We start from the raw sequence: 13,626 nt of genomic DNA on the forward strand, positions 1-13,626 counted from the left end.
GTTGTAACTCGATCCCTCCTCATATAAATACTTTTAGTACTTAAATATTAATACTTTCAGTGTCATATGTAAAAAATACTTAAATATGTGTACCTTCGTAGTTGTAAAATATTTTCAGTGTCATATGTAAAAAATACTTAGATATGTATATCTTCGTAGTTATAAATACTTAGAAGATAAGATATTAACACTTAAAAAAATATTAATACTTTGATGCGTAACTTGTTAAGATTATTCTTTTTGGAGTTCTCTAATCATCCCCGTGTCAACCTTCCTCTAACAAAAATAGTTGACATCATACATATAAATACTTCAATGTATAAGTATAAATACTTTCAATACTTAGATATTAATACTTTCAGTGTCATATGTAAAAAATAATTGCAAGTATAGGTATAAATACTTGTACAGCGAGGTATAAATACTTGTGCGACAACGAGTCAGAAAGTCGTCATCATGAATCTCATTTGAAAGAAAATATTACGTAGATATTAATAATATAGAAAAAAAATTAAAACTGTGGAGATTTTGCAGTCCCAGCAGGATATCTTTCTGTATTTAATTTTCGGTGGTCCCCCCGCAGGTACAGTGATGCGGGTACTATTATCTTCACGTTACAGTACCCGCACAATAAATAATTGTTCACCTCATAGCTATAAATACTTCCGTGCATAGATATTAATATTTTAGGAAAAAAACTTGAATTGTGGAGTTTTTGCAATCCCCACGAAAGTTACTTTTTCACATTTAATTTTTGGTAGTCCCCCCCTTCGGATACAATACGGGTACTGTTATCAGCTTCCTATGATTTTTACCTATAATATTTGAAAAATTGACAATTTTTTTTATTTACTTTCAAAATGTATTTGGTAGATATTTGCATTTTGAAAAAAAAAAAAATCAAAATTATACCCGCATCATACTTAAATTACGAATTTGAATGTCACTTAATTATTTTCTAATTCCAAACTTATTATTATATACCTGCTAGCAAAAGCGAATTAAGTCAAAAGGCTTTTCGATGACATTAGTACAACGGTTATATTAAAAGTATAAAATTACAATTACCGAGGTCACAATGAAACAGCTTTTACATATTTAAAAGATCAAAATTGATTTTGGAAATAATTATTTATGTAACATGCATGAAAATAACCACAGACATGTACGTGTATAAGATATAACCAGAAAGAAAATGGAAAGCACTTTGATTACCTTGCATCCTCCAATAGCTACTAGATCTGATTAGGACTTAGGAGTGTTCATCAGTCCACATTAAATGGTTTAAATCAAACAGTTGAGTGTTCATCAGTCGGCATTAAATTGTTTGATTAATGGTTTTAAATCAAAAGGTTGAGTGTTCATCAGTCCGCATTAAATGGTTTTAAATCAAACAAAAAGAGTTCGGATTAAACGGTACGGTTTTCTGATTAAATGAATTGGTTTGGTCTATTTAATTTGAAAACCGATTTGATTCGTTGGTTCGGTTCAGTTTAGAAAATTTTAAAAACGAATAAACAAATCGAGAACAAAGAGAGGTATAATTTTTTTATCCTATAAAAAATTAACTATGAACGTTTTCTTTTTTAGTTTTCTTTTGTAGTATGAAAATCACTACACAGACACGTATATCAATTTAGTGTATTGAAATAAATAATTTTTTTTAGTCCATAAAAAAAATTAACATAAACACTTAATTATTTTTATTAATCTTTTTATTTCGGCTCAACCAAACAAACTGAAATTTGAATCGGTTTTAATTCAGTTAACAATTTTATTTTGATTGCTTAAGTTGTATTTTTGAAAATTGAATAAAATTTTAATTTATCTATTTATTTGAGTTCTAATTGAATTGAACCGATGAACATTTCTAGATAAGTAGATCCGATAACGGAATTCTCAAAAATAAACAACCTGTTAAAGCAACCTGGCGCCAGTGCTTTCGATATGTTCTTCTCCAAAAAAAAAAAAAATGGAAAATCGGGACTAATAACACGACCAGGGGCAGAATCAAATCTTCAAACTATAAGGGTCAAATATAAATGGGAGACAATCATATAAAAGTTTTATATCGTAAATGAGAATCAATTTACAGTATCTACAACAATTTATTGTAAATTATATAAAAAATTACATATAAATATGAAAAAAAAAATAGGGGTGAATTGCCTTGCTCCCTCCGTCTCTGAACACGACCCCTTCGGATGTTGAGGGATTTCACTAAGCAACGCAACAGGGACACGTACAGAGATTATTTTATAATTATATAATTTCACTAAGCAAGGCAGCAGGGCCACATACGTTTGATTAATCTATATTTTAGACTCCCTGGTCCCCAGTGAACCTGTTGTTTTCTTGAGTTGCGGCGGATATGCTCTGTCAATAATAAACGGGATGCCTACGTGAATCCAACGTGCGTGAAACATGCCCAAGAAAAAAATTAATAATAAACGGGCCAATAACTCCATAAATTCGTCTCTCAAATATTCTCCATGCGGCTGCGTCTTTATTATATTTATTTTAGCTATAAAAAAATATTTGTCTATTTTAATTTATTAAAAAATATTGATAACTATCTCTAAAATTTTAAATCATAATTATTGCTTCAGTTGTTACGAGACTTACAAATAAACTATTACGGATATTACATAAACTAGCTATTATCTTATACACTGAAAAAATACTATACGAATATTGCGAAAACTCATACAAAGAAGCTATTAATTTTTAACATTGTATAGGTAATATAGAATTAATAAAAGATAACAAAACTCAAACAAATTGAGTTTCTCAGATTTAGTTAATATTAAGAAAAATTTGAGAAAACCATTGGATACTTATCTTGATAACTACAAAGAGGAGTTGACAATGCGATGATTTTAAAGGAGATAAAACAAGAAAAAGAGCCATGGTGATTCAACAGAAAATAATAGATACTTAAAACTTGATAAAGTTCCACTAAGACTAGACTTTATTAGTTACACTTCTCTGCTGATCATTTTAACTATAAAAATGTGTTGATTTTTTCAGATTGTGAAGTATAAATACTTAATCTGAACTTAGCTCTAAAAATAAAAAAATAATCAAAATTATATTTAGTGTAATTATCAGTTATTCCAACTACGATTTTTTTACTGCAATGATAAAATAGGTCAACTATAGTGGTTGTAATTGTGTTTGTACAATTGTGAAGGATATTTTTGAGGTATGAAAAGAGAAAGCTATCTATAGCTAACTATTTAAAATACTAATTATTATGCAATTTGACCGAGTCAAAAAAGAATTTTACAACCGTCGTTAGCCACATTGAATTTTCAAGCGTATTTTTAGGTACCTCATAATGCACACTTGACTTTTATAAAATAGACATATGTAGAATTCACACGTTATTAATTATCAATGATAATACACTTGTTGTTAACTTTACAATTAAAATTGTCAATTGATATTGGGTTGGGACATGGGAGATATCTGGTGAAATTTTGATAGTTCGCTATAATAATGTAATAATAAAATTACAAAATAAAAACAGCTCTCTAGTACTTGACTGAGTACAATTGGCTCCTAGCCGATCGATTGAAATTATATATCTATTGAGATATAATATAGTAGGTTAGTTTTGAGATTCGTGTCAGATTAAAACTGACAACTCAGATCTCATTTCATTGTACTCAGTCTGGATCTGAATTCGGAGGAAATCAGAATTGGATTTTTTTTTTTTTTTATTGAAAATTGGATATTTTCAGAGCAGCGTTAAATTGGACAGCCAGGTCGGTACCGGATTCCCGATCCCATCCCTTTCTAAATATATCGAGGTAGATATCACGCACGCTTTTGTCGCTACGCCTCTCTTCGAGGATTCACTGACCCGTTCCTAAATTTCGCTCTCTTCAGAAAGACAGAGTAACCTTCTCACGCATCTCCGCCAGTTAGTTTTGAAGAAAAGCCCCACAAGTTTAGTGCATTGTAAGGGAAAAAAACAAAAAAAGGTATATAGAAAGTAATTGAAGGAAGAAAGAAGGTTTATGCCATTCTAGAAAGCAGAAGCTGCAAGCTGTACGTTATGTTTTCTTTCTTGCATTGCATGTCCGCCTCTATATTGCTCCTAGAATTGTGAGAAACAAGATGATTTTTTTTCTTTTTTGTCTCCTTTGTAGTTTTCTCTATGTAAGAGTTAAACGAACAGTCTTTAACTCTTATTTCTAATTAGTGCCTCAATTTTCAGGAGCCAAGTTTGTTATACTCTTTGTTGTTATATGTATGCAACTGTTGTTTGTTTTATTATATTATTTTATTTTTATGTACTATTTTTGTTGTTTCGAGAAAAGAGAAAATAGGCATTTGGTTTCAATCAAATCAATAGTTAAGGAATTGTGGACAAAGCTTTGAATGGTAGATATGTTTAAGTCTCCAAATAGAAAATGTACCAAAATAGCTACCTTTTATATGATTTTATCATTTAGAGTTTCCTTATGTTGAGTTATTTTTATGGGTAGTTGAGACCAGAATGTTAAGTTGTTAGCTAGATAAGGATCTTTACTTCCGAAGTCAGTTTATTTGTTCTATCAAAATTTAAATGAATTTTTATTATACAATTGGTTTGGTTTTCCTTCTCTTTTTCCTTTCTTCCTTCTGACACCCATACACGCATAATCTCTTGTACACATTGCATCAAACAACTAGTATACACCTCATGAGATGCAATACTGATCACTAAATTGCATTCAAATGCATCCAGAAAACAAATTAACCACAGATTATCAAACTGTCCAAAACAAATTAAACCCATTTCTTACACTTGCTTTGGGCGACTGAGTTGTTTTTGTTTTGGATGCAGAAACTTTGTTCTTTTGCACTAGCTTTCAGAGAGAAGTGCAGTAGTAAAAATTAATGGGTTTACTTCAACTATTTATTACGGCATCGATGCCGGTGCTTAACGTGTTATTGGTGACTGGTGTCGGGTCATTTCTTGCGATAGATAGCATCGGGATTCTGAGCAAAGAATGCAGCAAGCATCTCAACAATGTAGGTTAATTTCTTCTCAGTCTTTTCTTTTTTTATTGGCTTATACAATTTATTATTATTTTTTGCTGAAATAAAATAAGTCTTTTATATTGACCAAGAAAAACAATTTCCTGCGCAGGTGGTATTTTACGTGTTTAATCCCGCACTTGTTGCGACCAATTTATCGAAGACAATCACCATGGAAAGCATGGCCCTTTTGTTAGTCCCAAATCAGTCTTTCAATCCTACTATTGTGAAACAAAAGGAAATATAACCATTTAACAATGTAAATGTTGTCAAATGAGCAGGTGGTTCATGCCAGTAAATGTGCTTTTGACATTTGTCATTGGTTCAATTCTCGGATGGGCTGTTATTCAAATAACACGAGCCCCTAAGAAACTCAGAGGTCTAATTTTGGGTTGTTGTGCTGCTGGTAATTTAATCCTGTATCTGCCTAGTTTATAATTAATCAAGCATGTTGAATTAAGCATGCTAATTGATTTTATTCCTCAGAATAAACTTGCAGAAAACAATTGAACAGGTAATTTAGGGAATCTACTTCTGATTATAATCCCAGCCATATGCAAGGAACAAGGAAGCCCCTTTGGAGATCATGATGTGTGCCACACATACGGACTGGGATATGCCTCTCTCTCTATGGCTGTGAGTACTGAGCACTGTATACAAACCAAGTGAAAGTTATTCTATTTTTCATTTAAATTGTTTCCAGAAAATAGCTGATGCAATCTTTCTTTTGACAAAATTGCAAGTTGCTTTTTTATTTTCCTTATTTATTCCCAAAATGCATGTGTTTGATAATTACATTTTTATCTTTTTCTGTAGCTAGGTGCAATCTTTTTGTGGTCAATTGTGTACAACATTGTTAGAATATCTTCAAAAGACATAGAAGAAAATAATAAAAATGATCACATGCAATCAGAAGGTCATCCAATTTTGGGGGAAACCGACAAGTTTATTAATGCAGTGTACAGTGCTATACCTATACCTGATGCGGAGTCACCATCCTCATCATCTGAGATAAAGGTTCATTCATTTTACCCATGTTATATCATTTTCTTTATGATTTGACAAAATAACAACTTTTAACCTTTGTTCTGTATGCAATCTGGCTGTGTGAGAATTTTATCAATTGTGAGCATTGAGCATTCAGATCAAACAATGCTGTTCTTGTTAGTTCCCCTTGTTCATTTCTAAGGTCGCAAAACCTTTTGTAGGTTTCAGTATGGAAGAAAATAAGAGAAGTCGTCTCATCAGTTTGTAAATCAATAGACTTAAAGAAACTGCTAGCGCCTTCCACAATTGGAGTGGTAATATGCTCACAAGTTAACTTTTGGAACAAAGGGAGCCAAAGAACTTTCTCAGTGCTGACCTCTCAATTGTTTTTAGATAGTTGGTTTTTCTATTGGATTAATTTCTCCAATCCGAAAAGCACTGATAGGAGAAGGTGCTCCTCTTCGCATGATTCAAGAATCAGCTACGTTGTTAGGGTAAGTCAGCTATGGCACTATTTTTTGTACTTTTTCATGATTTAAACCCAGCTAAAATAAAATTTTAATGTTGTTTTGCACCTTGTATTGTAATCCAGTAATGGAGCAATTCCTTCTTTGACTCTTATCATGGGAGGAAATCTGCTCAGAGGTTTTTCATCTTCACCTTCGCTCTCCAAACCGTTGGTTACGTTACACAAGCAATTATAATGTAAAATAAATAATTGACTTGGTTAAATAATAATCTGTCCAGGATTAAGAAGATCAAGCATAAGTGGCTGGATTATTGCCGGAGTTATATTGGTGCGCTATGTAATCCTACCCTTGTTGGGTGTAGTAATAGTAAAAGGTGCGGTGCACCTAGGCCTGATTCATCCAGATCCACTGTACCAATTTGTTCTTCTATTGCAGTATGCACTTCCCCCAGCAATGAATATCGGTACATACTGATTATCCACCAACTCTTTCTAATCATATTATCTAAAAAAAGGATATTTTAGTAACCATGTTGCCTATTAGTCTTTAAATTATGCACTCAAGTTTCTGGCTGATTGAACATGCAAAAAATTAAGCACTGGTAACCAAATAAGTAGTTATCCTCAGGTAATTTATTTTAGATAATTGATTCTTACTAGTTGAATAATTTGCCTAATTGGCTCAGTTTTGCTAAATTTTATTGGCAGGCACCATGACACAACTATTTGGAGCTGGTGAAACAGAATGCTCAGTTATCTTTATATGGCTTTATGCCCTTGCTTCAGTCGCACTCACTTTGTGGTCGGCCTTTTTTATGTGGTCTGTTTCATAATTTTACACTCAATTGTAGAAGAATTCATTGATTGCTCTCAGCTAGTTAATAAGTTGAGTGATCTACAGTGTAGTTGACTTAAAAGTACTGTGTAGCTGGAAATTTTGGAAGAATCATAAGAGTGATTAGTGTCGAAGACTTTGATCCAATTGATTTTCAATTTTTAGAGAAAGAAGTAATAAAAAATATCAAACACTTTTATGAATAGCACTAAAAATAGATAGGTTCAATTATTTCAGTTGTTTTAGCTTTCAAATTAGGCTAATTAGCTACTACTATAATGGAGTAACAGAAGTTTGATTTTAATACATTTACAGTCCCAAACTCCGATTTAACCGTTTGTTTAATCGTCGTTATTTTTAAAAGCTTGAGATCTCACTTCTATGTTAAGATGCACGTACAGAAAAATGAGAGGCCTACAGGCAATTTGGTGGATTTATGGACTAATCGTGTTCAGGCCTAATGATTCCAACAAATGAAACGAGGAAGTTTGTTACCTATTTCCTCTGCTGTTTCGGTGAATTCCTAAATTTAATTCAAAATGCATAAATTAATAAATAAAAGATGGTAAAGATCTAGGTACTGCAAGTTAAAATAATTGATTTTCACTCGAAATCAAAAGTATAAATTTACAGGGAAGTCAATAACTGGCACAACCAATATGCTTTCCGTAGTTAAGTATATCAGGGTAAATAACATCTCAGCCTAATTTAATAGTTACTGGGATATTCCCCCAAACTTGATAACTATCTAAAATGAATTAAAGCAAACCTTCAAAAAAAAAAATGAATTAAAGCAATTCGACAATTAAAGGTTCGGTTCATTTGTAAGGAAACAAACGATAACAAACAGCTTATTCCAAAAAACAATTACGCTAAATAATATGACGATTATTTTGAGGTTCGGGGTATGGAGGACAGAGGTCAAATCCATTTCTTCATTCTACTGTAATATAATATTAATATAAATATAACTATTTCGGAAAATAAATATCAAATGGTGAGATGGCCGAGTTGGTCTAAGGCGCCAGATTAAGGTTCTGGTCCGAAAGGGCGTGGGTTCAAATCCCACTCTCGCCATTCACATTTTTTTTTTTTTTTGCAGTATATTTTATGTTTTAAGCAGCCCAAAATTTAACAATCTTCCCCAAAATTTAACAATCTTGCCCATCAAACTTACTTCAATCTGCCAGCACTGTGAATCTATTTTACGTCAATCTGGCCCATCAAACTTATTTCAACCCAGCCCAACAATGTATGGATCAAATATTTATAGGTCAGGTTTTACCGCTATTCTGTTCATTTACAATTTAAGGTTCTACAAAAATCTTCACGAATTTTGAGATCATATATTGGTATGCTGTGCGTATCAAGAATATTAATTAATCTTTTATTTTTCTAATACAACGCAGCAAGCATCTCAACAACATTCATTAGTCTTTTTGATATTGACCAATAAAAACTGATTCCTGTGCAGGTGGTTTTTCAAGAAGTTGATGGAGAGCTTGTCACGATCAATTTGTAACAATCAGTATCAGAAGAAACGGTGCTTCTTTTAGTCCCAAAATTAGTATTTCAAACCTACTATTATGAAAAAAAAAGGAAATATAACCATTGAAACAATGTAAATGTTGTTTAATGAGCAGGTGGTTCATTTTGACCAATAAAAACTGATTCCTGTGCAGGTGGTTTTTCAATTTGTAACAATCAGTATCAGAAGAAACGGTGCTTCTTTTAGTCCCAAAATTAGTATTTCAAACCTACTATTATGAAAAAAAAAAAAAAGGAAATATAACCATTGAAACAATGTAAATGTTGTTTAATGAGCAGGTGGTTCATTTTGACCAATAAAAACTGATTCCTGTGCAGGTGGTTTTTCAATTTGTAACAATCAGTATCAGAAGAAACGGTGCTTCTTTTAGTCCCAAAATTAGTATTTCAAACCTACTATTATGAAAAAAAAAAAAAAGGAAATATAACCATTGAAACAATGTAAATGTTGTTTAATGAGCAGGTGGTTCATTTTGCCAGTAAATGTGCTTCTGACATTCCTCCTTGGTTCAACTCCCAAATGAGCTGTTTTTTTTCCAAACAGAGCAGCCCAATTCAGGGCGGTTGTGATGCCCATAATTTAACCCTATATCCACCAAGCTGATAAGCATGTTTTATTAAGCAAGTTAATTGATGTTGTGCCACACAATAACACAACAGTTTGGAGATGGTGAAACAGAATGCTCAGTTAGCCCTTCAGTCTCGCTCACTTCATAGACAACCATTTTTACGTGGTCCTGTTTCAAGAATTCATTATACTCTGAACTAGTTAATGAATTTAGCTTTTTGGAAGATTGATTATAGCTTCCAGTACTTTGATAATTGATTTTCAATTTTTAGAGAAGCAATCAACTCTATCAGGCATACTTTTATGTACATAAGCACTTTGTGTCACGATTAACCACAAGGAGAGAAGTGAGAAAAAAACATCACACGTGCGATTGACAAGATATCCAAACAGTAAGATAATTAACAAAGCACCCACAACAGTACAAATTTCACACATAAATCCACAAAAACTAAGCAAAAGAGATGCTTGAAAAGATAAATGAAAACAACATCAGACAAACTAAACTAAAAAGAAGTGAGGATCTTCTTGCACTAGATGATGACTCTGAGGTCCAACTCTCTCAATAGGCAGCTTTGTTAAGATCATTGAAATACTGGTGATCCAGAGCATTCTTGGCTGATATCCTTTTGCTAGGATCATACTGTAGCATTTTCTGCATTAATTAAAAAACTGTATTTAATACCAGTGAAATGATAGGTACAGAAAGTAAACTGTAATAAAAACACTCAAGTAAGAGGCACTTACAGAAAGCAAGTCAATACCCTCTGGATCAAGACCTGGCACAACAGTGGCAATGTTTCTGGGGCTCCACTGAGGGTATTCATGCCAATTTGGTAATTTGCCCACACCAGGCCACACAGTCTCGTTTGGTGTACCCAGCAGCCTGAAATTGTTTACAATTTAAGAACTCGCCAGAATATAAATTAAAAAATAGATGGATTTAGGCCAATTTTTCAGTCATATCAAAAGGAGGAAACTTGCCTGAAAATATGAAGCAGCTGCTGGAGTTCAGAGTCTCCCTGAAACAGTGCTTGTGTTGTCACCAGTTCAGCTGTCCAAAGCAACCATGTTAAAAATATAATAGAAAAATAGGTTTTTATAGAGGTGGAAAACAGGCTAGATGAGTCCAGTCAAATTTGGGTTTGAATCATTTCAGTTTGGTGTTGTTCCGGATAATAGGCCAACAAGATTTATGTTCAGTTAGGTTTCATGTCACTCGAAATTAACAGACTCAGGTCTGATTAAGGTTCCATTGTGTCAAATCTAGGACATAGGACATCTTTCCTGTTATACAGCCAGTTTACCTTGAGGTTGTTACAGTTCAGGTCAAGTCATGTCTGGTCCAGCTAGAGACCGGTGGATTTTGGTTGTTTGACTTTTCGAAGCTCTGGCATGAGGTCAGGTTAAATTTCTTTCCCACTATAATTGTCATGAGAGAAAAGATAGGTCAATAACAAAGTTGCTTACCGAATATGCAACCAACAGACCATATATCAACTGGAGTAGAGTAGCGTGTGTCACCAAGGAGCACTTCAGGAGCTCTATACCAGAGGGTAAGAATCTACAAATAAGAACTGAGTTAGTTGTGTTAAAACATAGTCAAAACTAAAACAAATTTAAGTTAGATAAAATATACCTCATGGGTGTACTTCTTGAGGGGACAAATATAGGCCCGGCTGAGACCCAAATCTGCAATCTTTAGCATCATAGTCTTGCGATCCATTAACAAATTGTGTGGTTTCAAATCCCTGTTAATAAATAAAGTAAGACAAGGGAATTCTAAAATTAAACCAATAACAACTGAAAGAACAAGTATATGATCATACCTGTGGAGCACCCCATGGCTGTGGCAGAATGCTAGTCCCTTGCAAAGTTGATACATCAAGATCTGAATTTAAAGAGACAATTGTATAGTATGAGATAAAGAGTCAAAAGTTTTAAAACTCTTCAATATATAATTTGTTAGAAATGGAACCTTAGTGGTACGCGGTGGGATGACATCTTGGGTCTGGCGAAAGCTACGAATGAATTTCTTCAGATCCAAATCCATGTATTCAAATACCAGGTACAGTATGCTCTGGCCCTGCTTGTTCGTCCCTTGCTTCAGATCTAACAGCCTGGTCAAAGCTCAATTCAAGAACACAAATCAACATCTGTTTAGTTTTTATCTATTTTACTGAAAACCCTGAATTAAAGTTTTTTTTTTTTAAGGTTGAAAACCCTGAACTGAAGTTTCAAAAGATATCGTTCAATCTGCCCAAAAATGGGTCAAAGCAGAAAACCCTCAAAATCAAGATCCCTTTAATTTTTTCAATTTAACCTGCTAAGATATAGAGAACAAAACCTAGTCTTTAAAAGTACAAAACCTCTATAAGATAGAAAAGATCTCCTTTTTTAGTAGGTGGTTTTCCTTACTAACAAATAGATAGAAAAATCAAAGAAAGATTCAAGAAATAATGAAATATTTTAAAGAAATCGCAAAACATAAGAAAATAAAATGAGGTGGCAATTTCTCAAACACCTGACGACGTGTGGATCAGTAGAGAGCATGCGGAGAAGGGAGACCTCACGTAGAGTGGTGGGAGGAACCCCCTCATCATCCTCTGGAAGCCTAGTCTTCTTCAAAGCCACGATCTTCCCAGTGGATTTCTCTCTGGCCTTGTAAACCTTTCCATAGGTTCCCTCTCCAACCTTCTCCAATTTCTCGTACAGATCCATTGCCCGGGACATTTTTACTCTTTTTATCCTGTTTTATTTTTTTTTCTCTTGTTCTCTTTCTTTATCTTGTTCTTTTCTCTCTCTGTCTATGGTACTAAATGGTGAGATTGTATATATGGGAAGGGTTTGGCCTTTGGGGAAGAAAGCCGTTGGGAAATTTGGGGAAACGGCGAGATGGTTTGAAATTCGAATTTTCGAAGCACAAGCTTTCCGGATCCTCTCCATTAGTATTACATTAATTAGACCATCCTAGTATATCTTATCTGTTCATTTATAATCGAACGGTACAAGTAAAATACTGATTTTTATGATCTGGACAGTTCAATTAGAAACAGACGGTAAAGATTTTCTAGAACCTCTAACGAAATCCTTTTGATTGGAGAGGAGACCAACTCAAGTACACGGAGGAGCGCTCCTCAAAAACCTAGCCCATTTAGATTTGGGCTTGGGCTAGGCCTTCAATCTACTACAGATGGAAAACTTATATTAAAGAAAAAAATTACGAAGAAATTAGAAATATTTGTGAATGCCCCTGCAATAGTGATAAAAAAAATTAATAACTTCCGCACAGTATATGCCTGATTAATTTTGCTTTCATATCTACTTATCTAGTTACCTCCTTTTTGTCAGATATTTCTTTCTAATTCTAGATAATGATAAAGACCGAATGCAGTTTTGATACATTTTTCCCCTTTTAATATTTCAATGTTTATCCGAGGTATCAGGAATAACGACAGTCTGTTCAGTTGTACAATAAAATTCTAATAGATAATTTGATTTATATTAATTTTAATTGTTTACAAAAACAGTGAACTTCTTATTAATATTTTTATATGAAATGAGAACAAAAATTCTAGTAACTTTTTACATTGCGAAGTACCGTAACAAAACTCATTTTTTGAGAATACTATTTTTATCTAATTGCAGATTTTCGTTACTCAGGTTCCCGATTTTTTTATTAATATCCAACATTAAATAGAAAATTACACAAATATTCACGTTTTTTAAAAAAGTTTAAAAATTCCCAAACCACCAAGATTCTCGGCGGTCCAATTTTTTTCAGAACTGCCAAAATTCCTAATAGTTCGAGGTAATTTATATGATATTCTTATTCTATAAACCTTCAAATTGAACAGGTAATTATTGATAGTGTAGGTGGTTGGAACCTTTGCCTCATAAGAAGAGGTCCCTGGTTCAAACCGAGTCCACATCATCTGCATTAACTCAAAAAAAAAAAACCAGGAATAGCTTGGGCATTTTAACACAAATATATTAAAAGTGAACTGCCGAGAATCTCAACAGTTTGGGCATTTAAAAAAATAAAAAATAAAAAAAACGTGGACATTGTGTAATTTTCTATTTCATGTTGGATATTAATAAAAAAAATCGGCTCAGGTTCTAAGCAAAAGGAAAAATAAATAAATATTTTGAGAAATGTTTACAACTTGTCAATTTGTGGCATGCGTT

General features: G+C 33.0%; 2 protein-coding genes, 1 long non-coding RNA gene and 1 other non-coding gene across 8 annotated transcripts; 2 read left to right on the forward strand and 2 right to left on the reverse strand.

Annotated features, from left to right (window-relative positions):
- The first annotated feature begins 3,776 nt into the window (after positions 1–3,776).
- Positions 3,777–7,449, forward strand: LOC144557959 (protein PIN-LIKES 3-like). Of its 5 annotated transcripts, none has more exons than XM_078306636.1 (11): positions 3,777–4,113; positions 4,838–5,025; positions 5,144–5,223; positions 5,313–5,437; positions 5,546–5,667; positions 5,848–6,048; positions 6,240–6,332; positions 6,412–6,512; positions 6,611–6,663; positions 6,766–6,951; positions 7,196–7,449. In XM_078306636.1, the coding sequence occupies exons 2-11, from the start codon at positions 4,891–4,893 to the stop codon at positions 7,318–7,320; spliced, it is 1,221 nt and encodes a 406-aa protein (XP_078162762.1). In that variant the 5' UTR covers positions 3,777–4,113; positions 4,838–4,890; the 3' UTR covers positions 7,321–7,449. The 5 variants fall into 5 exon arrangements, with proteins under 5 accessions (XP_078162762.1, XP_078162761.1, XP_078162760.1 ...); XM_078306635.1 differs by having other exon boundaries at positions 3,777–3,989; positions 4,869–5,025; XM_078306634.1 differs by having other exon boundaries at positions 3,778–4,056.
- Positions 6,055–6,708, reverse strand: LOC144557960 (uncharacterized). Its single transcript, XR_013512822.1, has 3 exons — positions 6,594–6,708; positions 6,395–6,499; positions 6,055–6,230 (listed from the first exon to the last, which is right to left on the reverse strand). It is a non-coding gene; the product is annotated as an uncharacterized LOC144557960 (long non-coding RNA).
- An 869-nt stretch (positions 7,450–8,318) lies between the features above and the next one.
- TRNAL-AAG (transfer RNA leucine (anticodon AAG)) lies at positions 8,319–8,399 on the forward strand. Its single transcript has one exon. It is a non-coding gene; the product is annotated as a tRNA-Leu (tRNA).
- Positions 8,400–9,825: 1,426 nt separating this feature from the next.
- On the reverse strand, positions 9,826–12,266 carry LOC144557961 (cyclin-dependent kinase B2-1-like). The gene is made up of 8 exons (XM_078306638.1): positions 11,963–12,266; positions 11,417–11,558; positions 11,268–11,329; positions 11,078–11,189; positions 10,909–11,002; positions 10,423–10,492; positions 10,186–10,324; positions 9,826–10,093 (listed from the first exon to the last, which is right to left on the reverse strand). The coding sequence occupies exons 1-8, from the start codon at positions 12,169–12,171 to the stop codon at positions 10,001–10,003; spliced, it is 921 nt and encodes a 306-aa protein (XP_078162764.1). The 5' UTR covers positions 12,172–12,266; the 3' UTR covers positions 9,826–10,000.
- Positions 12,267–13,626: the final 1,360 nt, after the last annotated feature.

This window comes from Carex rostrata, chromosome 8, assembly GCF_964058835.1.
Source record: "Carex rostrata chromosome 8, lpCarRost1.2, whole genome shotgun sequence".
Lineage (NCBI taxonomy): Eukaryota > Viridiplantae > Streptophyta > Magnoliopsida > Poales > Cyperaceae > Carex > Carex rostrata.

Bases quoted from the DNA above. Each gene is read 5' to 3' on its own strand.
- LOC144557959 (XM_078306636.1), top strand. From the start codon at position 4,891: ATGGGTTTACTTCAACTATTTATTACGGCATCGATGCCGGTGCTTAAC. The intron at 5,224-5,312 runs GTTAGTCCCAAA...TCAAATGAGCAG, and splicing joins ATGGAAAGCATGGCCCTTTT to GTGGTTCATGCCAGTAAATG. The intron at 6,049-6,239 runs GTTCATTCATTT...AACCTTTTGTAG, and splicing joins CCTCATCATCTGAGATAAAG to GTTTCAGTATGGAAGAAAAT.
- LOC144557961 (XM_078306638.1), bottom strand. From the start codon at position 12,171: ATGTCCCGGGCAATGGATCTGTACGAGAAATTGGAGAAGGTTGGAGAG. The intron at 10,493-10,908 runs GTAAGCAACTTT...TGCTTTGGACAG, and splicing joins GTCTGTTGGTTGCATATTCG to CTGAACTGGTGACAACACAA. The intron at 10,094-10,185 runs GTAAGTGCCTCT...TAATTAATGCAG, and splicing joins AGGGTATTGACTTGCTTTCT to AAAATGCTACAGTATGATCC.